The sequence below is a fragment of the Piliocolobus tephrosceles genome, chromosome 5 (assembly GCF_002776525.5).
Source record: "Piliocolobus tephrosceles isolate RC106 chromosome 5, ASM277652v3, whole genome shotgun sequence".
NCBI lineage: Eukaryota > Metazoa > Chordata > Mammalia > Primates > Cercopithecidae > Piliocolobus > Piliocolobus tephrosceles.
Window position 1 is genome coordinate 13,255,886 of NC_045438.1, and position 25,342 is coordinate 13,281,227.

The 25,342-nt window shown below is 43.1% G+C and overlaps 1 protein-coding gene across 4 annotated transcripts in view; it reads right to left on the bottom strand.

Annotated features, from left to right (window-relative positions):
• PRKN (parkin RBR E3 ubiquitin protein ligase) overlaps nt 1-25,342 on the bottom strand; it is a 1,378,177-nt gene that overhangs the window by 601,828 nt on the left and 751,007 nt on the right. For all 4 annotated transcript variants that reach the window (XM_023223611.3, XM_023223614.3, XM_023223612.3 and 1 more), the window contains one exon: nt 11,352-11,467. In XM_023223611.3, the coding sequence (XP_023079379.1) occupies nt 11,352-11,467 (116 nt within the window). The remainder of the gene's footprint in view (nt 1-11,351; nt 11,468-25,342) is intronic.

Here is a 25,342-nt window from a genome sequence, read left to right on the forward strand (position 1 = left end):
TCTTTATTGGAAGAGTTGAGGGAAATAACATGGTAGAACAGCTTTTTGGATTTAATGCCCGATAGGGACCTGGGTTTTCAGACATGTATCTCGAAGGTTAAATTCTGACTCAGCTAAACTGGCTATTTTTCAGTCTTCTTCAGCTTTGAAAACTAAGGAATAATGATTAAAGGTGAGAGAGAGTACAGAGATTCACTAGGTGCCTTCTATCGACGGAAAGAGTCAAACTCTGTAAAATATTTAGAGAGCTACTGTTTGGACGAATGGAGGCAGGATGGTGCACTTCCGGGTTCTTCATCAGCAACTTTACCCGCGCGTGCGAAAATGCAGCCGGCGACCTGGGAAGGTGCAGACCAACTGGGCATGCACCACGTGACGTCAATCCGAAGAGACCAAGATTTACCTGGTCGCACCTGCAAAACGCCCCCCGACATGCCCGTGCCCCGCCTATTGCCCTCCCACTCCTAGAAAAGCCACTCTTGGCCAGTGAGCCACGCGGCCTTCTCACAGCCCCACTCCTGTTGGGATGTCGGGACTGTGGGAACTCCGTCTGAGAGCCCCACGGGGGACTCTGCCGGCATCCTTCGCCGGAGGCTGATAGACTTCTCCCCCACACCTTAGGTTACCAAAATAAACTTGCAGTTTTGCTGTTACCCTTGCCTACTCGCTGATTCTTTTATGCCCACTCAGCTGGTCTTAGAAAAACAAATCAGTTGGTGCCGAAACCCTGGAGGAGACCCCTCCTCAGGCCTCTAGGGGTTGAGGAACCTCCTCCTGCTCCCACGCCGCAGATGGACCAGGACCTGAGACCCACTTCCCTCACTCTCATGGCCTCTCTGGGGTAAGTGCCCTTGTCTCCTCTTTACCTCCCTCGGCCAGAAATCCTGCACGGGTCTGAGGTCCATTTTGAGCCACCAAGTGGCTCGGGAGACCCGTTCAGGACGGAGACGTCCGCCTGAAGGTAATCTCCACTTTGGCTCCATGAGCCTCCAGTCTGTCTCTGCTGGTTCCAAAGGACGCTTTGAAGCCAGGCAGAGATCCACTTCCATTTCCATTGTGTCCATTGTGTAAGTAAAGAGGAAACAAACGGGAAACCCCCCAGTCCAAATTTCCAAAGAGCACCCCCTTAGGGTGCCTCCTAGCCAATTTAAAAATCTTACAGTTTGAACAAGACCTTAGGAGGAAGCGGTTAATTTTCCTTTCCACTGTGGCGTGATCAACCTCAGCAATTTCTGCCAGCGGCTAGGCAAGTGGTCCGAAATTAATTACATACAAGGCTTTTGGGCCTTAAGCTCTCGTCCCTATACTCCTCCTTCGCTCCACCCCCTCCCTTCCTGCCCAGACTCCTCCTCCTCCCCCCATCCAGACTCCTTCTTCCTCCTCCTTATCTACTAGTAATCCACTCCGTCCCATGCCTCCTTCGGGGTCCCCAACTGGCTGTCTTGAGTCCCCTATCTCTGCCCACACCCTCCTACAGTGTTAGCACCTTTGTGAGAGGTGGCTGGGGCGGAGGGGGTAGTCAGAGTACATGTCCCTTTTTCATTGGCCGATCTTTCCAAAATTGAGAAGCGTTTAGGTGATTTCTCAGCTAATCCTACCATATACATAAAGGAATTTAGATACCTTTGTCAGGCCTATGACTTAACTTGGCATGACCTCCAGGTTATCCTAACCTCTACCCTAAACTGACTGAGGTTCTAACCCAATATACCCGGTTAGATCCGGCCTCCCCAACAGGGGCCACTATTTTGGCGTCTTATTTCATTTCTCAATCAGCTCCTGACATTCGTAAAAAAAACTTCAAAAGGTAGAGGATGGTCCTCAGACACCAATACAAGACCTAGTTAAATTAGCCTTTAAGGTCTAAAACTCCAGAGAGGAGACGGCTGAGTTACAGCTCCTAGCAGCAGCTTTACAGCCCAGTCATAACCCCAGGCCAGAGAGCACATACTCTGCAGACTCCAAGGCTACAAAAGGAGCCTGCCTGCTATAAGTGCAGCAAGGCAGGACACTATGCCAACAGGTGTCCGCAAGGTCCCCGAGCCCCAGCGCAGCCTTGCTATAAGTGCAAGGCATCAGGACATTGGGCCAGTGAATGTCCTAACCCTCGTCCACCAGCAACCCCCTGCCCTGCTTGCCAGCAGGGAGGACACTGGAAGTCTGATTGCCCCACCCTGAGAACAGGTGCTGCGTCTCCACGTGACCCCCTTTCCCAGGATCCTGGGAGCTCCTTCCAGCTCCTACATCTGGACGATGACAACTGAAGGTGCCGAGACTTGGGGACCCCCATCACCCTCGTCAAGCCGCAGGTAACTCTCCTGGTAGTGGGTAAGACAATTAATTTTTTTTAATCGACAGCAAGGCTACCTATTCTGTTTTGCCGTCCTTCTCTGGACCTAGCCTTCCATCCAATATCTCTGTAGTAGGAGTAAGTGGAAAGCCATCCACTCCACAAAAACTCCACTCCTTAATTGCTGCCTGGCCAACAACTACTTTATGCACTCGTTTCTCATTATACCCTCATGCCCTACCCCCTTACTAGGCCGAGAAATCAGTTTGGCTTTCCCCCACTCACCTCAAACTTACTAAATTTTCTTAACTATCTCATACTCCCCAACCTTGCCAGGACCTTCCTTCTGGGTTTTGCCCATATTCCAACAAATGCTTCCATTCCTCATTCCTATACTAATACTGTACCTTATTTTATTTTTCATCCGTGCATCCAAATACCAACCATGGGCCCCGACCTTAACGACGCCCCTTAACAGCAGGAAGTAGCCAGACAGACCACGTCGCCCCTTTATCACTATTATCAATAAAAGGTTGGACCGTTTGGACGAACGGAGGCAGGATGGTGCACTTCCGGGTTCTTCATCAGCAACTTTACCCGTGTGCGCGAAAATGCAGCCGGCGACCCGGGAAGGTGCAGACCAACTGGGCATGCGCCAGGTGAAGTCAATCCGAAGAGACCAAGATTTACCTGGTCGCACCTGCAAAACGCCCCCCGACATGCCCGTGCCCCGCCTATTGCCCTCCCACTCCTAGAAAAGCCACTCTTGGCCAGTGAGCCACGCGGCCTTCTCACAGCCCCACTCCTGTTGGGATGTCGGGACTGTGGGAACTCCATCCGAGAGCCCCACGGGGGGACTCTACCGGCCTCCTTTGCCGGAGGCCGACAGACTTCTCCCCCACACCTTAGGTTACCAAAATAAACTTGCAGTTTTGCTGTTACCCTTGCCTACTCACTGGTTCTTTTGTGCCCACTGGGCTGGTCTTAGAAAAAACAAATCAGATATATTTTGAGCGAAATGTGAGTGACACTGGTCCATGACACAGCCCTCAGGAGGTCCTGAGAACACACCCAAGGTGGCTGGGGCAAGCTTGGTTTTATACATGTTAAGGAGGCGTGAGACATCAATCAAACACATTTCAGAAATATATTAGTTTGGTCTAGAAAGGCGGGACAACTCAAAGCTGGGGGCTTCCAGGCTATAGGTAAATTTAAACACTTTCTGGTTGGCATTTGGTTGAGTTTGTCTAAAGACCTGGGATGGATAGAAAGGGAATGTTCAGGTTAAGATAAAAGATTGTAGAGATCAAGATTCTTTTGAAGTCTTATAATGGCTACCCTTAGAGACAAAAGATGACAAATGTCTCCTATTCAGATCTTTAAAAGGTGCTAGATTTTTAGTTAATCTCTTTACGATTGGGAGGGCCTGGAAGATAGATAGCTATGTTATCTACATAGAAAAACATCTAGCTAGCTATGTTAAAAATATCTAGCAATGTAACAGATGCAAAATTTCCCCCACAAAGGACAGCTCTGCAGGGCCATTTCAAGATACAGCAAAGAAACATGTTTCGGGGTAAAATATTTTGTTTTTCTTCCTTGTCTCATAATGTTATCCCAGCGTCAGTTTGGAAAGCAGTCACAATGAATAGGGTTAAATAAAACCTATCTGATGAGAATATATGAACTGTAGGACATGACTCCCCAGACCCCTTAGACAGGAATTTGGGTACAATTAAAAAAATCGGAGTTTAGTCCTCAATATCATGATAAGGATTTTTCTATTTTGTATGTTTTCAAATTTTACATTTTAAAAATTTCAGAAGACTAGCACTGTAAAGTATGAAATTTTAGAAGACTAGCACTGTAAAGGGAGATTGAAGGGGCAGAAATATCTTCATTTGGGAGACATAGACAAAGGGTGAACCCCAAGACACACATGCTGTTTAGGGAAAGAATTCCAGTATCCCTCTGGCTTACCCATGCCATTTTCATATGACTTAGGCACCCAAGCATGTTCTGAACCTTCTGTCGTAACTTCTACTGGAAATACTAAACAAGGCAGCCATTTTGCCTTCAAGTGCTAGACTTACTGTGCTTAATCTAGTTCTTGCTTTTTGTTCAGCTTGTTATTCTTATATTCATAAACCTCAAACTATCAACTGACAAGCCTGAAGGGCGAAGATCAAGTCACTACTTTTGGTAAGGAGAGGAGAAGCAAGGCTTGATGCCAGAAAGGAACCTGAGGCTTCACAAAAAACCTCAGGACATTCTGGTTCCCAGATAGTTCACTTTTTCCCTTAAGAAAGAGTAAAATATTTTATTTGTTTGTTTGTTTTGAGACGGAGTCTCACTTTATCGCCCAGGCTGGAGTGTAGTGGCACGATATTGGCCACCACAACCTCTGCCTCCCGGGTTCAAGCGATTCTCCTGCCTCAGCCTCCCAAGTAGGTGGGACTACAGGCACACACCACCATGTTCAGCTAATTTTTGTATTTTTTGTTGTTGTTGTTGAGGTGGAGTCTCGCTCTGTCGCCCGGGCTGGAGTACTGTGGCCGGATCTCAGCTCACTGCAAGCTCCGCCTCCCGGGTTCACGCCATTCTCCTGCCTCAGCCTCCCGAGTAGCTGGGATTACAGGCGCCCACCACCTCGCCCGGCTAGTTTTTTGTATTTTTTTTAGTAGAGATGGGGTTTCACCGTGTGTTAGCCAGGATGGTCTCGATCTCCTGACCTCGTGATCTGCCCGTCTCGGCCTCCAAAAGTGCTGGGATTACACACTTGAGCCACCGCACCCGGCCTAATTTTTGTATTTTTAGTAGAGATTGGGTTTCACTATGTTGGCCAGCCTGGTCTTGAACTCCTGACCTCGTGATCTGCCCACCTTGGCCTCCCAAGGTGCTGAGATTACAGGCGTGAGCCACCACGCCTGGTCTAAGAAAGAGTAAAATATTTTATGTCAAATGTAAACTCAAAGGACACAAATGATGTATCTGAATTAAATTGTAAACCTAAAATCTGGCCGTGAGTCACATATGTCTCTTATACATCTGCCTACATGTTACAACCACATATATGTGATTTGGTAGGCAGCATCATTGCAGACTTTGTCTTTGATTTCTGCATTTGTCAATAGACAGGACAAGTATTTTTGCAACTGTCTCAATCAATTCACAAGCTATGAAGAAATCTTATTCCTCCCTTCTGCAGTCCTTAGAACCAGTCAGAGCCTTGTAGATGACCTACTTAAAATCCTGGATTTTGCACAGAAGCCGAAGGCCAAAGAAATTGTGCTATTCTCTTAAGGTCAAAAAGTTAGCTTTTTGGCATTAGAGCATTTGAATTATTAAAAAGGTAAATGAAAGAGTGATGGGTCTCTTATTGTATAGAAGTATATTTGTAAAGCACAAAAACAAAATTCTTACTTTCATTAGTATTGACAACCGCAATCAGTGACTGAGGTAGAAGGCTCAGTCATCAAAGTCTATTATTCCAGCTTGAGAGCAGGCCTGGGAAAAATGCAAGTCACAGATACATCTGTGGCTGTTTTTTCCCTAACAGGTTCTCAGGAGATTTAGCATTTATGCATTGTGCTTAAAAGGAGGAGGCAGTGAGACACACTTGTGATGATTATATACTTGTAAGCTTTTAGTTAGTGCCCGGTAAACCTACATTTTACATAAGATAAGGTGAACATTTAAAGAAAATTGGAATAGAGGAAACAGCTGTCTCAGGGAGGGTGAAGGACTGATTTATCTCATCTTGCCTTGTTCTGTACCTGGGAAGATATAAGCCAGTGATCGACATTATCAGTGTGGAGTCTTTTTTTTCTTTTGAGACACAGTTTCACTCTGTCACCCAAGCTGGACTGCAGTGGTGTGATCGTGCCTCAATGCAACTTCCACCTCCCAGGTTCAAGTGATTCTCCTGCCTCACCCTCCTGGGTAGCTGGGATTATAGGCGCGTGCCACCATGCCTGGCAATTTTTTATTATTATTATTATTAGTGGAGATGGGATTTCCCCATGTTGGCCATGGCTGGTCTCAAACTCCTGGCCTCAAGTGATCTGCCCACCTCAGCCTCCCAAAGTGCTGGGATTACAGGTATAAGTCACCATGCCTGGCCTCAGTGTGGAGTCTTTTCGAAGGCCTGGTTTCTGTTTAGCCCTTAGGGAAGGAAGCCTAGAGGTGGTTAGTGAGGGCAGGTGCATAACAGGCCTGTCTGACCTCCCACCCCATCATGGCTGGAACTGAGCTTCCAAGGTGTCTCCATGGCCCCCTTGACCAGGAGGGATTCTGTTTAGTCAGTTGGAGGCTTACAATTTTATTTTTATTTCCCAGTATAAGGAGTACACAGAAACTATATTTACAGATAAACTAATACTATCCTCAGATTTTCATTTATTGTGTGGTTAATTATGTCTAATTTGATTAATGATGTATGATTAATACACATATATATACATAAAACAATTATAAAATAAAAACAGATTTAAAACACCCTTTTGTTTTTAAGTCCGTAATTATGAATTTGATTTATCTTCAGGAAAATATAGTATTTTTAAAGACCAAAGCAATATATTTAAACATAAATTCAAAAGACAGTAAACTGTCTATTTATAAAGGACACCGTGATATTATGAATAGTGAATGAGAAAGCAATTGCTGAAACCAGATCTGTTTTGTAGACTTTCTGTATAGCTTTCGTATGGAGAAAGTTTCGCATTGTTCTTTCACAATAAAAAATGTAAATATGCGAGTGAGAAATTCTTGAATTCATAAATAACAAAACAATAATAATAAAAAAATCTCCTTTATCAAATAGGCAAAGACAAAAATTATGAGCATATGCAATACTGAAAGAGAGGCAGGAGGGAGCCCTCTCAAACCTGGGAAGCCAGATCAGAACTGGAGCAGTGCTTCTGGAAAGGAAGGTGACGAGACGGATCAAGAACCTAACAAATGTCCATTACTGTGGACCTACAGCCACTGTTATGACTGTGTTCTTAGAGCCGATGCATGCAGTCAACGATGTCTGTAAAATAATACGGTTTTCAGTCTTATTTGTTTTTTAAAAAAACTGTAAGTAAATGCTCAAGTGGGGAAACTGTTAAATAGAACTGAGACAGCCAAGCTACCCAAGGGGGTACCCAGAGAAACTGACCAGCCTGCGCACTGGGAGAAAGGGATGGAGCCTTGGGAAGTTCACCCTGTTTGAGGCGGGGAGGAGCCTGGTCTCTCCTGATCCGGTAGTACCTGGGATTTCAATTGGTGATGTGGGAAAACCTGCTTGGTTTCTGTTTAGCCCCTAGGAAAGGAAGCCTAGAGGTGGTTAGTGAGGGCGGGGGCATAAAAGGCCTGTCTGACCTCCCACCCCATCATGGCTGGAACTCAGCTTCCAAGGTGTCTCCACGGTCCCTTTAACCAGGAGGGAGTCTGTTCAGTCAGTTGGAGGCTTAATATTTTATTTCCCAGTATGATAAGGAGTACACAGAAACTATATTTACAGATAAATTAATACTATCCTCTGATTTTCATCTATTATTTTCATCTGTATTCATCTTGCTTTATAGATTTTCATCTGTATTCATCTTGCTTTGCTGAGAGTCCCTGTTACCCTTTTTCTTTTCCTTTTTGCCCAACAAATTCCATTTTTCTCACCCTTCAAAGAGTCTGCGGGCCTAATTTTTCATGGTGTGTGACAAGGACCCTGTTTTTAGCTGAACTAAGGACAAAGTCCTACAACAGTATATTCCCACGTAACAGAATTTTCGGTACCTATTTTTTAAAAACTGTTTTCATGGCAGAGAAAATTTATTATTATTTTCATTTTTTATTTTTTTGAGACAGGGTCTCACTTTGTCACCCAGGCTGGAGTGCAGTGTCACAAACAGCTCAATGCAGCCTTGACCTCCCAGGCTCAAGCCATTTTCCTGCCTCAGCCTCCCATGTAGCTGGGCCTACAGGTGCATGCCATCACACGTGGCTAATTTTTATATTTTTTGTAGAGACAGGGTCTTGCCATGTTGCCCAGGCTAGTCTTGAACTGGAGCTCAAGAAATCTGCCTGCCTGGCCTCCCAAAGTGCTGGGATTACAGGCATGAGCCACCACGTGCATGCCAGGCACAGAGAAAATTTATCGTAATGTCATGCTAAATGGAAAAAGCACGATACAAAACTATATACAATATAATTATATAGCACACACACACTGCAAATATTTAGGCATAATCAAGAGATAGGAACAAATTAAACAGAAATTTTACTAAGCATTACGGTAAAAATAACTTCTAACACTTTTTTTTTTTTTTTTTTTTGAGACGGAGTTTTGCTGTTGTCACCCAGACTGGAGTGCAGTGGTGCAGTCTTGGCTCACTGCAACCTCCACCTCCCGTATTCAAGCAATTCTCTTGCCTCAGCCTCCCGAGTAGCTGGGACTACAGGCATGCACCACTACGCCTGGCTAATTTCTGCATTTTTAGTAGAGACGAGGTTTCACCATGTTGGCCAGGCTGGTCTCAAACTTCTGACCTCAGGTGATCCACCTGCCTCGGCCTCACAAAGTGTGGGGATTACAGGCGTGAGCCACCATACCTCGTCACTTATAACATTTTTTATAGTTTATTGTGAATGATTTCAAAATGTAAAAAGAAAGCATTATCAGGAAAAACCCCGCAATGGTCACCAAACTGCGTGGAGTGTCTGTGCAGCTGCTCATAATGTCCTTACACATGGAGCCCTTGAAGTTAGAAGAAAGAGTTCTTCTCTCTTTCCTACATATGGGGCACTTGGCTCCCTTACACGAGAAGGGGCCTTATTCACTGAAGTGGTTGGTTATATACACACACCCTTAACATGCATCTGGACAGAGTTGCTTCTATGTATGAATTCTCCCAAAAGTAATCCTACGAAAAAAATTAATGTGACGATATTATTTTTCCAGCCATTATCATCCTGTGTATCTGGGAGGTGGCTCTTGTCTTTGAAAGATGTTGCCAGTTCTTAATACGAAAGTGACAGCGTAACAGCAGGAAACGGGGAGGGCAACGCTCCTAGTAACATAATACCATCATCACCACATATTTTAATGTCATCTTTACCAACCGTAATGGAAAGTTTAAAACACTGGCTGATGAGCTGCTTTCTGACTTACAGAAGAGTATTTTGAATTTTTCCTTTGAAAAACTGAAAAGTGACTTTAATTACCTACTGCTATCAGAGCAGTCAAGCCCTCACTTTTAGCACTTTCCAATTCCTTTCCTGAAACACCAGAATCCCCATCTTAGCTGTTCTTCTTGCGTGTTGAAAGCGTTAGCCATACCATACGCAGTCATTCACCTTGCCAAGAGAGGCTGAAGCGCTGCATTTTAAAGGCAATATTGTGGTGCTTCCTGCCACAGCAGTGACTAAACATGCAGCGAAGACAAAATCATGTCTCATTTTTATTTCTTCTTGGAAACAGGTTTGTTCAACAGATGTCGTTAAGGTTTCTGGGCTTCTATTAATCAACATTTTAATTTTAATTTATTAGAATATAGAAATAGCCTGATAGGAGTGTGAATATTTGCTTATCATGAAATCACAGAGTTTAAAGCAACTTTAAAAGACCATCTAATACAGTTCCAAAAGCCAAAGAAAGACAACACTTAAAATGATTAGGGTATAAGACTATTTTTGCTTAAAAGTCTGAAACAATAGATTCTTTGGCTTTATTCATTAATTCATTTTGGCATTTCATTAAAAAGTTCTTCCTGGGCCGGGTGCAGCAGCTCACGCCTATAATCCCAGCACTTGGCGGGGCTGAGGCGGTCAGATCACTTGAGGTCAGGAGTTCGAGATCAGCCTGACCAACATGGAGAAACCCTGTCTCTACTAAAAATACAAATTAGCCTGGCGTGGTGGCGCATGCCGGTAATCCCAGCTTCTTGGGAGGCTGAGACAGGAGAATCACTTGAACCCGGGAGGTGGAGGTTGTAGTGAGCCAAGATTGTGCCATTGCACTCCAATTTGGGCAACAATAGGGAAACTCCTTCTCAAAAAAAAAAAAAAAAAAAAAAGTTCATCTTGATATTAGGGCTAAGTTCTCACTATTGCAATTTGAGCTTCTTAGTCAACCTCAACAAACATGTAATGAAGCTAATTTGTTTTCTCTGTCCATTCGAAAAGTGTAGAGTAAGGAATTCTACTCTGAACTGCCTACTCTGCAGAGCAAACAGACTCAGTTTCTTCCACTTTGTCCTTGGCTCCTACATCGCAATTCACATTGAGTCATTTTCCCTTTTTTACCAACAGGGCCATCTCCACATTTGCTTGCTTTTCTTGTGATCACTGGGATTAGAAATAACAAGGTCCCAAACTAGCTACATGCTTTCATTTTGAGTGTATGAATGTGTGCGAAGCCTCAGCATAAATATAGGCAAATATGGAGAACTGAAATGTATGGAAAAGACATTTTAAAAATAAAATGTATGGGCTATATGTTATGGTGTTCATAAATTGTTTTTCCATTCCTGGCCGGGCGCAGTGGTTCACGCCTGCAATCCCAGCACTTTGGGAGGCTGAGGTGGGCAGATCACCTGAGGTCAGGAGTTCGAGACCAGCCTGGCCAACATGGGGAAACCTTGTCTCTACTAAAAATACAAAAAATTAGCTGGGCATGGTGGCACATGCCTAATGTTAACATTCCTAATGTTAGCACCAGATTTTTATTTTGTTTGTGAACTTAATGGATGAGTTTACATTTTACACTCAAATATGTGAGCTTATATTTTAATATCAACTAAGATTATATACACTATTTTAGGTATGCCATCTCCCATCTTAGGACCCTATTTACCTACTTAAACTAAGTCACTGGCATTTTAAATAGTTTCATCACATTAAAACATACGCAAATTGGACAGAAGCATCAAAATAAAGCAGATACTCCCCAGGGAAGAGAGTTCACTGAGGAAGGCTCGTGTGGCAGAACAGTATTGGGAAAGTAAAGAGCGGGGAGTGACACTATTTTTTAGATCCTTACCTGACATCTGTGGTGGGAGTGACACTATTTTTAGATCCTTACCTGACGTCGGTACACGTAATGCAAGTGATGTTCCGACTATTTGTTGCGATCAGGTGCAAAGCTACTGATGTTTCCTTGTCAGAGGTGGGGTGTGCTCCACATTTAAAGAAAAATTCCTGAAAGAAAGTTAAATATAATCACACACATGAATCCTGGCTGCTCATTTTTCCTCTAAACATTTCGACAGTCAACAATCTCTTTGGGCAAGAGAAGACATCTGTTATGAGGTAGGAGAAGGAAATAAATCAGCAGCAAACCTTTCCCAGGAAAGGATGACCTTGTGCCAAAGTGGTCAACGTTTCCCTTTTAGAATGGCCCTGAGTCTCTGCTATTCTTTTGCTCTTTAAGCGAGGGAGCTGGAGAAATACGCTGTGGCCTTCGTTTAGCCATGCCCTTCAGTGATAATAAGTGAGTCTAGAAGAATCACACGACGTGGAGGTGGGAGGAAGCCTCTCACTAATGAGGAAAGGGAGACGCGAAGCCATGAAATGAGGTGCCCGCGGTCAAACAGTTAAGAGGTGAAGCCAAGAAGTAACTCAAGCTCCCCGCAGGGAAATCCAGTGCTTTTTCTCCAGTATCACTACATGGTTAGTCATTTAGCAGAGTCAGGAATTGAGAGAGCCCTACTGTAAATAGCCACATAAGTACACATGGACTCCTGGTAGACACAGAAGTGCAGCAGGGGCTGGGTGCATTGGCTCACGCCTGTAATCCCAGCACTTTGAGAGGCTGAGGCGGGCGGATCATGAGGTCAGGAGTTCGAGACCAGCCTGGCCAACATGGCGAAACCCCATCCCTACTAAAAATACAAACATTAGCCCGGGCGTGGCGGCACATGATGGTAATCCTAGTTACTCGGGAGGCTGAGGCAGGAAAACCGCTGGAGCCCATCTGAGGCAGGAGAATCACTTGAGGTTTCAGTGAGATGAGATCAGCCCACTACATTCCAGCCAAGAGTACAGCAGAGCATGGCTCTCCCAGCCCCATCTGGAATCTGCCCCTTTTCTGCCTGGCATCAACACTTCAGCATTCCCACAAAGACTCTGCCACCCACCCTCTGTGCCAGACAACTGGAATGTTCCAATCCAGTATCTTGTTGCTTCTCAGTTCTTTTCCCCAGCCAGGTCCTGCCACATACTCCCTCATTTTAGCTTTTCACATAGGTCACATTCTTTTGATTGATAATATTCTCCCTTCTCAACCATTTTTGTCACTTGTTCCTTTTCTAACTTCTATATTTGTTCTCACTTTCCTTCTGTTCACTCATACACCAAGCCAGCAATTGCTCTGCTTCTTGTCCCACAGTCTGTATGCCTTCCATGATACTAACGTCTGTGAAGCTAAATTTTCTGCTACTGAAAAAATAATACATATATATTACTGGATGACAGACTAACCCCTGCATACCACACTTACTCCTAACTCCACTAGTGTTTAACTGCCTGAAATGTGGAAAGGATTTTCCCTTAAAACCCTTGACCTGGTATTGGCAAACTTTGATGTAAAGTGCCAGATATTAAATATTAAGTGCTTTTGATTTTGTGAGTTATATGGCCTTTGTCATACTTCTCAGCTTGGCCTTGTAGCTAAAAACAGCCATAAGCAGTATGCAAATGAATGGGTCTGGCTGTGTCCTAATAAAACCTTTTATACAAAATATGTGGCAAGTTGGATTTTTCCCTGCAGGCCACAGTTGTCCACGATGAGACAATTGTAGAATGCTTTATTTATATTTGTACTCTTAACAGTGACTGACATAGGATAGGCATGACTTTTTTTTTTTTTTTTTTTTTGAGATAGTGTTTCTGTTGCCCAGGCTCGAGTGCAGTGGCGCGATCTCAGCTCACAGCAAACTCTGCCTCCCGGGTTCACGCCATTCTCCTGCGTCAGCCTCCCGAGTAGCTGGGACTATAGGTGCCCGCCACCACGCCCGGCTAACTTTTTGTATTAGTAGAGACAGGGTTTCACCGTGTTAGCCAGGATGGTCTCGATCTCCTGACCTTGTGATCCACCCGCCTTGGCCTCCCAAAGTGCTGGGATTATAGGTGTGAGCCACCATGCCTGGCCTGACATATACTTCTTAAATGAAAAACAATAGATTAATCAATGCTATTTAATCATTGCTCTTTATCATTTATTTAATGAATGCTATATATTATACCCTTATATGTTTGACAGCAACATTTATTTTCTTCTTTTCCTATTTATAATTTACTAACCTCATTCTCCTTTGACATGTGACACCCTCAGCAACACCCCTTGGTCCGAAGCCGTTGTGTGCATCAGAATTACTTGGGTGGGAGAGGGCACGGGTTTGTTAAACCAGAGATCGCTGAACCCACCCTGGGATTTTGTAAATTCTGGGATGGCATCAAGATTCGCATTTCTAACAACTTGCCAGGTGATGATGTTCCTGCCGCTCAGGGGACCACACCGTGAGAAACCTTCAGCTCCACCAACGTCAGAGGCAAAGTGAGTAAACTCTAGTTACTCTCTCGTAAGACCGATGCTGCAGCAGGTCGCTTAACATGTCTGAAAATAATGCTACATCTTATGTAAAATATGTGACTCTCAAAAATCTGGAGTGTGCCATTTTACTTTTTTTTGAGATATAGTCTCACTCTATTGACTAGGCTGGAATGCATTAGCGCAGTCTTGGCTCACTGCAACCTCTGCCTCCCAGGTTCAAGTGATTCTCCCTCCTTGGCTTCCCAAGTAGCTGTGATTACAGACACCCGTCATCATGCCAGGCTAATTTTTGCATTTTTGTAGAGATGGGGGTTTCACCATGTTGGCCAGGCTGGTCTCGAACTCCTGAGCTCAAGTGATCCACCTGCCTCGGCTTCCCAAAGTGCTGGGATTACAGGTGTGGGCCACTGTGCCCGGCTGAGTGTGCCATTTTAAAGAGAAGTATCCCAAAGTCAGGGATTTGGAACCCAGGCTGTTTTTCACTACAAGGCTCACCAATCCCAGGTGGTATAATTTAGTTAACTAAACCTATCCTATCTGGGGCAGGGGAATATCAACCGGCCCTCACACTTACAGTCCTCAGCCCATGGAGGCATGTGTGTGGAGTCTTGCTGGAGTGGACGGGATGTCCAGTGTGCGTGATGGGTCCAGGCTCAGGCATGCCTGTGGAGTCCTGCCCATGAGTCCAGGACCTTCCCCATAGCAGCATGGAAATCATGCTTGCTGATTTTTTTGTTTGGTTATGTTGTTTTCCTGAACATAGCATCCCATTATTTTTACTCAATCTTTTGAAATGTGACACATCCTTCAATGGCCAGCTCAAGGGTATTGAGAAAGAGATTTAAAACAATGTCTGAACACCAAAACGAAAAGTCTGAAGGACATGACTGACCCTTATGAAATACACTGAGCTAGCTACAACTGTTTTTTGCAGACATGAAAGAAATCCTCATTCAAAACATAAAGTAATTCCTCCAAAATAGCTGAGTTTGCAGGACTATTGAGAAAGTGTTTCATATACAGATAAATAGATATAAAGCATTTATGTTTTTTCTTACCTTCAGAAAGCTGCAGTAGACATTCAGCTAACAAATCACAAATTGTTCTAACACCAGATAAAATTCAGCCAGATAAAAGTCTTTTTATTGGGGGGTATGTGTTTATAGATAATGGTATAAGAAGTTACAGATAGTTGAAATATTCTAGTAATTCATACAGTGTGATAAAACTAAAACACACATTGCCAACCCTATATTAAATATGTATGCCTCATCAGTAAATTTCAGTGCTTTCTCCCACAATTTTTATGAAAGAATGTTTTTGTGTAGTACTAGAATAACTGGCAAGAACTGTGAAGAATGTGAGATTCTACCCAGCAAGCAAGTAAAATCTTGCGAGTAACAAATTAGTTTGCCGCAGTATCATAAAAGCTGACAGAAGACAAGAGACTCCTGGATCAGAGACAAAGGACTGCAGAACTCAGAGCACACGGAGAAAGAGGCATGAGCATCATATTATACCAGTTCCCCTCCACACCAGGGTTGAAGCAGATGGGCTAAGTCAGATTCTACAGGTACAGGTGTTTTGCATCGCAGCTGAGGACCCTGAGCTTAGGAAACTCAAATCTTCTATAAGTAGTTCTAAGCAAGCCATCCTTTCATCCTGAAGGGAGACATTGTCTTTATTATACTGCACAATAAGCATATTTGCCTTTTGATCTGGAGAGAAACATTATCTTCTCTACTTTCAAGGTCATTTGCTCTAAAACTTCCTTGAAAAGGTGAGTCAGAACAAGGTAGTGCCTCCCTCAGAGATGAGCAGACACATCAGAGGCTCATGGAGAATTCAATAACACCTTTTCTTACAGGCTAATTAGCAGAGTGTTTTTTTTTTTTTCCCCCAGATGGAGCTTTGCCCAAGCTGGAGTGCAATGGTGCGATCTTGGCTCACTGCAGCCTCCGACTCCTGGGTTCAATTGATTCTCCTGCCTCAGCCTCCTGACTAGCTGGGATTATAGGCATGTGCCACCATGCCCAACTAATTTTTTGTATTTTTAGTAGAGATGGGGTTTCACCATGTTAGTCAGCTGGTCTCGAACTCCAGACCTCAGGTGATCCACCCGCCTCGGCCTCCCAAAGTGCTGGGATTACAGGTGTGAGCCACCGTGCCCGGCCGATCTGGTCATTTCTGCTCCTATACAATCAGTGGACTGGATTGTTGAAGCCTTTTCTGTCATTTCCAATCTGTTTTCAAAACCAGCAGACAATAAAGGAACACACAACAGGAGGTGGAAGGGCCTTCCTCGAAAATTCCACCTTGGGTGTCTGGGACGGCTTTGCTCACACACGGGTGTCATCTCACAGACAGCGGCATGATTCTTTGGGATTAACTGTCTCTGAATTCTGTTTTGCTTCTCTTGATTACTCAGTTTAAAAAATTTAAAAAGTCAAAGACAGGAAAGCTTTCTAGTTGGAGTCCAAGAAGGCTGGTCAGAAGGCTGGCACTGCTGCACCACTGTGAGGTCACTGGGGCATGGCAGGGCCCAAGCCGAGTGGCCCAAGAAACGTCTCCAGCAGTGCTGAGCGACAGTGGTTAGGCCTGAGGCAAGGCTGCTCAAGGTGGCATTGTTTGAGTTCTCGCGTGTGCAGGGGTTGGCCACGGAAGTTGCTTCTTGGTCATTAGGGAGGCAGAGTCCTCTGGGGGAGCAGCCAGGGAGTGTCCTCTTCATCAGGAAGTCCGGCTGGAACAGAATCCTTTACTGTGGGTAAACTGAGTCTCAGAGCGGCCCACCCCACCTCTTCCAAATGCTAGTTCACAGATAAATCAGCGACAAAAAGATTCCCCCACCTAACCAGGAGCTGCAATTCCCAGGGGCTTACTCATTTCATTTGTATATGAATAGTCACTTCTGGGAAACCTTAATCAGCTAGGGAGCTAAAATCTGTAACAGCAATTGGCCAGTTTTGTTTTGTTTTCAGATGATAGCCTAAATGATTTCTTTTGATACTTGAAAAAAAATAAGGCCTTAGAAAATGTGCTTGGCTTTGTATTGTGACACTGCTAAATGCCATAAACGTTTTCATCTTTATTTATTTTTTTGAGACACGGTCTCGCCCTGTAACCCAGGCTGGAATGCAGTGGCGTGATCTTGGCTTACTGCAACCTACGCCCCTCAGGTTCAAGCAAATCTCATGTCTCAGCCTCCTGAACAGCCGGGATCATAGGTGTGTGCCACCACGCCTGGCTAATTTTTTGTATTTTTAGTAGAGATGGGGTTTTACCCTGTTGGCCAGGCTGGTCTCGAATTCCTGACCTCAAGTGATCCATCCACCTCAACCTTTCAAAGTGCTAGGAATACTGGCAAGAGACATCGCGCCCGGCCTGTTTTCTACTTTATTAGTATTAAATGGAAAACCCAACAAAGTTGTATTCCTCAAGTTCTTAGAAAGGGTACTCACACTTTTACCATTTCTCTGGACAAGGCTGTGATCCTTTCCTTCCATTCTTCTCTTTCATCATAACTCAGTTGGCCTCTCCTCCCCGTTGTTGAGCCTGACCCTCCAAATCACACCAGACCCATACAAATCGAAGCGGGACCCGGGGAGAAGAGCATGAAGATGTCAGCTGGACTGTGGCACTCCTGGAAGCCACTCCTGGAAGCCACTCCTGCTCACCTGCGTATATCCCTTCACCCATGACTCATAAGCAGTGCCCCTCACAAAGAGGAAAACTAGAGCAACAAGAATGGAATAAATAACCCAGCAGAATCTGAAAATCAGATTAACACCAAGAATCCAACTGTATAATCCAACATTCAAGATCAGAAGCTAGTCAACCCCAAATACAATTTGATAGATTTCAAATTACTGTAAAAATAGATGACAACTGGCTCGAAAGCCCTGTTTATCACAGTCATAATAAGGTCAAATCTGAAAAAATTACTAGCAGTAAGATCTGACTTATTTACCCATGATCCTTCTGATAGCTTTTTTTGAACATCCTAAATTTTATGTTTATAGATATTGTTTAACAATTATGTTTTCCACACGAAATATTGCATCTATCTTCACAAAGAGTTCAATTCCATTCTAGTCTCCAAATCCTTCTTAGTTAATATTACCAAAAAGAAAAAAAAAAAAAAAAAAAAACTATCCTTCTCTTGATAAAGTAACGGGGACACGCACTTTTCACCAACAAGGTTGCAATGGGTATAAGGTTTGTACTTGACATGTAACTGCATAGCTATTTGCACGGCTCTGGGTATAGTTAGGAAAACAGGGCCCACACCAGGCAGTTCAACTGACGGAATTGAATGAGCTTAGTTATAGAGGCACGGAAACACAGAAGAACTAAACAGGGAAAGGAAGCCACTTGAGATTAGTGTCATTATTGCACAGCTGCCATCTGGGACTGGGGACAATGAGATAAGTTGTTGGAGTCACCACAGCTCTGCAGCTGGGCTGTCTGGTTGGGAGTGTGACAATGAATGGGATGAAGCCACTGCCAGAGACGTCCCCTGGAGAGAGAGGAAGAAACGCCCCCGGCTTCTGCCTTTCCTTGGCCCTCCCATCGCCAGAAACAGTCAGCCCCAACTTACAGGGCAGAGAGAGGAAAAGGTGGCATGGGTCTGAAAGCCACCAGCAGATGACTGCTGCACTGCCACGAGGCGGACCCTGCATGGGATCAAAATTTCCCACTAACTTTGTTAGTGGTGACACATTCTAATCAGCCTCCACAAAAACAAAAACATACATTCAGATATTGCTGTGAAATATGTATTGAAGATATAGAAATACTCACACAAATACACATTGTGTATTGAGATTAAACTCAACTATACCCGTCAAAAGACTATCCATCCAAATTTTCCAATGATATTAACAGGATACAGGGCGGTGGTTACTGCTTATGAGATGAACTCGTAATAAGCATCTTACATCTATATCAGAAAGGTTCTCACAGTTACCAAGTTAAGACAGACAGCCTGTCATTTCAAATCAATCTAAATGCCTCTCACAAACCTAAAATTCTGTTTGTAGCTAACAGCAACAGATATTCCCCAGTTACTCTCTCCTCAGAAACTGTCCAGGCTAGAATAGTTCCTCGTTAGTGAGATAGAGTCTTTTCTAAGACACAACTATTAGTTTTAAGTCTTCCTATCCATGCAGAGGTTTCATTGTTAATCTTGCTAATAAAGTTTCAATTTTCTCTAAGTTAAAACATGCCAGTTGGGTAGGGTGGAACCCACCCACAGTCCCAGCTTTTTGGGAGGCTGAGGCAGGAGGATCTCTTGAGCCCAGGAATTTGAGACCAGCATGGGCAACATAGCAAGACCCTGTCTTTAAAAACAAACAGAAACTCCGCAAAAACAAACTAAAAAATGCCAGATACAGCATAACCACAACACTCTTTACCTAATACATAAATAAAGCCTTAAAATAGCGATGCCAAAGCCTGTTTAGCTTGTGACTTCTTTATTGTGTCTTAGCCTTCATACTGAGGTGTTTGACTTACTGGGTATTACATAAAGCCAGTAACTCATTTGATCAGTTCTGATACAAAATAACTATGCAAGTTGTAGGACTGTATAATAAATGCACACTTTGTTAAATTAACAATGCCAGTTTTACAATTAAGTTACACCTAGTCAAACAAATCAGACCTAACAAGTTAATGAGTCTATCATCATGTTCAATTACAAGTTTGTTTTCTCTCAAGATGTTAATAAAGCCTCTAGATGATGTACAAAGTTTATCAGGGGAAAGAAAATCAATATACTCCCACACAAAGCAAAACCATGTCAAAACTTTGCCGGGAAGAAGCCTGTCAGTTTATGGTACATGTTTTCAAGGAGTCTAACTTAAAACAAAAGTTGACTAATATAACAACCCACATCCTGCCCTTCTCTGCCTGACTGTAAGTTCTTCAATGTGCCTTGAAGTTTATTCCAGGTGCAATGCCACTCAGCCATAATTTGATGTTTATACCTTTAAGAGCAAAAGGGAGATTGTTAAAGATGTTAAAAGTGATTCCTGAAAAGTAAAATAAAAGGTTTGCAGTCATTACTGACCCTTATAAAATGAGTGAAAAATAGGAAAACTAATATTTTCTTTCCTAGCTCAAGGTACTTGCTCCAACAAGCTCAGATGGCTACACCTCCTTTTCCCCTCCCTAGCCCAGGGGCGAGCAGGCAGCTCTGGCCTCCTCAGTCAGAATAAAACAGCCTCATACATGTGACCACAATGAGATACCTGTCTGAGAACCAAGCCGCTGCTCAGAAGGAAAAAGTGATGAGAGAGAGACAGTCTCCAAGAGAGAGATCATTTGTACCCTGGGTCCAGCTGTGCCCGATGTTTCCCCAGTTACTTATTAATTTTTATTTATTGATTTATTTTGAGATGGAGTCTCACTCTGTCGCCCAAGCTGGAGTGCAGAGGCGCGACCTTGGCTCACTGCAACCTCCGCCCCCTGGGTTCAAGCAATTCTCCTGCCTCAGCCTCCCAAGTAGCTGGGATTACAGGCGTACGCTACCACGCCGGGTTAATTTTTGTATTTTTAGTAGAGATGGGGTTTTGCCATGTTGGCCAGGATGGTGTCGAACTTCTGTTCTCAGGTGATCCACCTGCCTCGGCCTCTCAAAGTGCTGGGACTACAGGTGTGAGCCACCGTAATCCCTGGCCAATTTTTTTCATTTCTTAACTTAGCAGTGCCTATAGGCACTTCCAAGACTGATTTCTATATCATCTTTCAGACCGCAAAACAAGGATTTTCCTTTATTATCTTTACTATCTTGGAGACAGCTTTGACCTTAGGCGTTGTCCCCTAGATAATCTATCACTGGGGAATTTTTTAGAGCAAATGTTTCTACTATGTTTGTTGATATTTCTTTACTTGTGCATAATTATCCTGCTGTTAGCATTCATGAAGGGTCCCTGACTGCAAATGTTCTAGAACTAAGGGACAGTTGTTGAAGATGCAATTACTGCATACTGCACAGGCTCCCTGAGGGTGAGCAGGAGGACCCTGCTGGCCAGACGAGGCAGCCTTCCCTGATCTCTGACTCATCCCTAGGCCATTCCAGGGAAATCTGGATGGGGATTACACACAACACAGCAGCCATTTTTTTTTGTTTTTTCTTTCCTTAGGTTTGATGTTCAATGGACTAGCGGCTCTGGTGTGGCACTAGCTTCCCCTGCATTTCTCTCCCAATTCCAACAAACGTTTGGAGATTGTAACTTCTGTCTCACCTCAACATAATAGCAGTTACTTATGCGATGTCATCTGCTCAGTTTATAAATCGAGCATATCTCTTTCCTTTCAATTTTGTAGCCTAGCCAGACAATAAAAGATAACATTTATTATTCTAGCTGTTCTTTCTCTCCTTTAGAAGCTAAAGGTTTCACATGCTCTCATAATATGTCAGCTTCAAGAACATAATGGCACCCAAAACATTTGCTAGTTGCATGTTTAGGCCAAGCTTTCCACCTTTTGCGCTCAGATAAATAAAATCAGATGTTAAAATATCTTGCTGCTAACATGGAGTATTTCCTTTTATAATCTCCCACCGCTGATTGTTCAATTCCATGATTTGACCTCCAGGAGAGGACATATAAATAAACGTGTTAGCTGGTAATTATTTACAAGAAACTGAGGAGACAGGTCATTATTTTGAAAATTTATTATGACTCACCATCCCTAGATGAGTTACTGCATTCCTAGCATTTTCTAGGGAGTCTCTAGAAGACAGCATTATTTTAACATTATTTCTAAATGAGAAAAACGCTTATTCTAATCAACAATGGCAAATAATGTAGAAGAGCTATGTAATCATTTCATTGTCCAGGTTAATTATCTTCCAGACCAAGCACACTGGCCCAGTAAGGCCTTATAGACTTTCTAACCTCCTTGACTCACTGCCTCCCCCCCTGCCCACCTCTCCCTTGGCCTGCCATGGAGACCCTTTAAGGAGGGCCTGGATTTCACCCCTTCAGTTTGGCCCCTTGCTTGTGGTTTGAGCTCAGCAGGATCTGTCTTCTTCCTCTGCTTTGTCCACACGTTTTGCCTTTCAAACCCCTAGGTGTCTTTTAGGCCTCAGTGTATCTATCCTCAACCCTGGAGGCCTTCCTTGATCCTGTCCCTGTTTTAGCTAGTCCTCAGTTATGCCTCGGTGCCTAAGCTCTCCATAAGATACATCCGCCAGTGTGCCATGTCAGTTTACCATTGCCATGGCAACATCCAGGAGTTACCATCCCTTTCTGTGGCAATGACTCAAAGACCCAGAAGTTACTACTCTTTTCCTAGAAATTTCTGCATAAACTGCCCCTTAATCTGCATCTAATTAAAAGTAGGTATAAATATGACTGCAGAACTGCCCTGAGCTGCTACTCTCTGTCTACGGGGTAGCCCTGCTCTGCAGAAGCAGTCACGGAGCTGTAACACCACCGGAGCTATAACACTGCTGCTTCAATAAAGTGGTTTTCTTCTACGGCCAGCTTGTTCTTGAATTCTTTCCCCGGTGAAGCTAAAAACCCGCTTGAGCTTAGCGCCAGTGTAGGTCTTGCCTCCCCAACATCAGTATTCTTGGGAATTAAGTAATTCACTCTGTTCTCTCCCTGCTCTTTGGTTAGTCTGCAGTGTCCTTTTTTTTTTTTTTTTTTTTTTTTAAGACCGTGATATTCCACCTTTTGAGTTACAATTGGGACAACTGAGAGAGGGGGAAGAGCTGGAGTGGGGTGAGGGCTCGACGGCTGGAGGTGTAGTTCACTTAGTTTTTGTACTGGAAGGGTTCGTCACTGATTTCATTGAGAAGTCAGGTGGGGTGAGAGCTTCTATCATCTACACATTCCTCCTAACATTTACTGCTGTTGTTGTTGATTCCATTTTGCGGTTTATTTGGAAACTCACCCCCACTCCCTGGACCAAGTGAGGGCAGAACAGCCAGAGCCTGAGAAATGCAGCCACAGCAACTGCACAGTGTCCAGTCTGAGCAGGGAAAGTGCAAGAGAAACATACCTTTTGATAGCAATAATTCACAACACGATAATATAACTGGTTTGTTGGCTATGAGCAAAAAGAAATACTGAGCAATAAAAAAACAGCCTAGCTTTAAAACATTTTAAATGACTTTAGACTTGGAATCTAAACTTTTTTTCGCTCAAAAGTCCTTGTTTCTTTAGCAAGTAGAATTTAAAGCTTCTTTTTATTCGTGTCTTCTTTATTGCAGGCAGCTCAAGCCATCATAAACATTCCACTCAAGACAAACTGGGCAAAGGCAACTGCTTAATACAATTTAATAGCTTCTCACATTCTATATATTTACTTTATTTCCTCATTAGAAAAAGAAGAAAATAAAATGTAATTTGTAAATTTACCTATAAACCATATACCGGAAAACTAAGATGAATAAAACTGGAAAATAAATGTTACACTGAATTTTTTTTTTAACATGCCTGTACAAGTGATAAAAAATGGAAGAATTAAAAACTCAACCAGCCATCCTACTTATGCAAAATATATATCGATGGGTGTAGGCATGTGTGCTTTATATATACGATCATCCCTCAGTATCCAGGAGGGATTGGTTCCAGAACCTGCCCCCTGCCCCGATATCAAAGTCTACAGATGCTCAAGTTCCTGATATAAAATGGTGCAGTATTTGTATATAAGCTATGCACATCCTCCTGTATCTGTCTTCCTCCGCTGCTTCGTCCACTCATTTTGCCTTTCAAACCCCTAGGTGTCCTTCAGGCCTCAGCGTATCTATCTTCAACCCTGGAGGCCTTCCTTGATCCTGTCCCTGTTTTAGCTAGTCCTCAATTATGTCTGGTGCCTAAGCTCTCCATAAGATACATTCACCAGTGTGCCATGTCAGTTTACCATTGCCATGGCAACATCCAGAAATTACCACTTTAAATCATCTCCCGATCATGTAGAATATCTAATACAATGTAAATGCCAAGTATATAGTTGTTACACTGCATTACTTTTAAAATTTATATTTTTTATTGTGTTCATTTTTGTTTTCATTTTTGAATATTTTCAATTGATGATTGAATTCAAAAATGTGGAAGCTGTGGATATCGAGGGCTGATGTTATATAGATTGAGTGAAAAATTTCAGAGTCCAATTAATACTGCATCTAAAGTTAAATAACAGAGGGAAACATCAAAACTTTTATGTCATAAGGACACCATTAAAGTTATTTATTTGTTCATCTCTCCTCTGTATTTTGAGAAATGTATGCTGTGTTGGAGAGACAAAGATGGAGGATGGCAAATAGTGCAGCATTGTCCCGTTGCTAAGAGGCATGTAAAAACAAAGAAACGCATCCCACAAGGCAAGAATAGGAACTGTTAGAGGGAACAATGCCCCCTCCTAGCCAGACTTACCATTATAGAACAATTCTCAAGAGATGGTATCTATGGGCATAGTTTGTGTGGGAGGGAAAAAGATTCCTGTACAGCTCATGCCACTGCCAGGAAAGAAAAGCCAGTGGCCTCTGCCTTCCATCATTGTTGGGGAAGAGTCAGTTCTTCCAATGGGGGGGAAAAAAAAAAAAAAAAAAATTTAATCTAAAGAAAATTCTTCAGGGCCGGGTGTGGTGGCTTATGCCAGCACTTTGGGAGGCCGAGGCAGGTGGATCACCTGAGGTCAGGAGTTCAAGACCAGCCTGGCCAAGATGGAGAAAACCTGTCACTACTAAAAATTCAAAAAATTAGCCAGGTGTAGTGGAATGTGCATGTAATCCCAGCTACTTGGGAGGCTGAGGCCAGAGAATCGCTTGAGCCCAGGAGACGGGGGTTGCAGTGAGGTGAGATCACGCACTGCACTCCAGCCTGAGCAACAGAACAAGACTCTGTCTCCAAAAAAAAAAAAAAAAGAAAGAAAGAAAAGAAAAATTTTCAGGAAACATAACTAGGACACACTAAAATGTTTCAATCAGGTTTAAACACACTTTGAGAATATAAGAATTTTAAAATTTAAAAGCTAAATAAGAACAACAACAAACAACAGAGAAAACCTATTAATAAACTGGAAATTATGAACAAAAGCTCAGAGCCATAGACATGACAGTGAGGACATCAATGTATAAATCATAAACACAGAGAGGCAGAACCAAAAAAAAAAAAAAATTTCAGAAAAGATCTTCTGTGGGTTAAAGCTACCCAATGGATAATACCAGTACTAGTGAGCATTTTCATCGACTGCCTGATTATTATAACATGTTTGGTAAGTTACTTAATCAAATTTATGGTAGCTTTCTTTATCATGTTTAATTTAGCTGATTTTTAAAAAAATATTTACAACGAGCTTTATTACAAATAGCTTCTAAGTTTGATCAAGTGGTTTGGATACACTATTGACATAATCACGTATATCTCTTTTAAGCTTTAGATAGCATGAATTAAATTGATGGATATGTGAAGATTATGATATCCTGACACTTTGAAATAAACATTTACTCCTTCCCTACTTTCACAGTGCCTGGAAATAATTCTCTCTCTCTCTCTCTCATTCTCTCT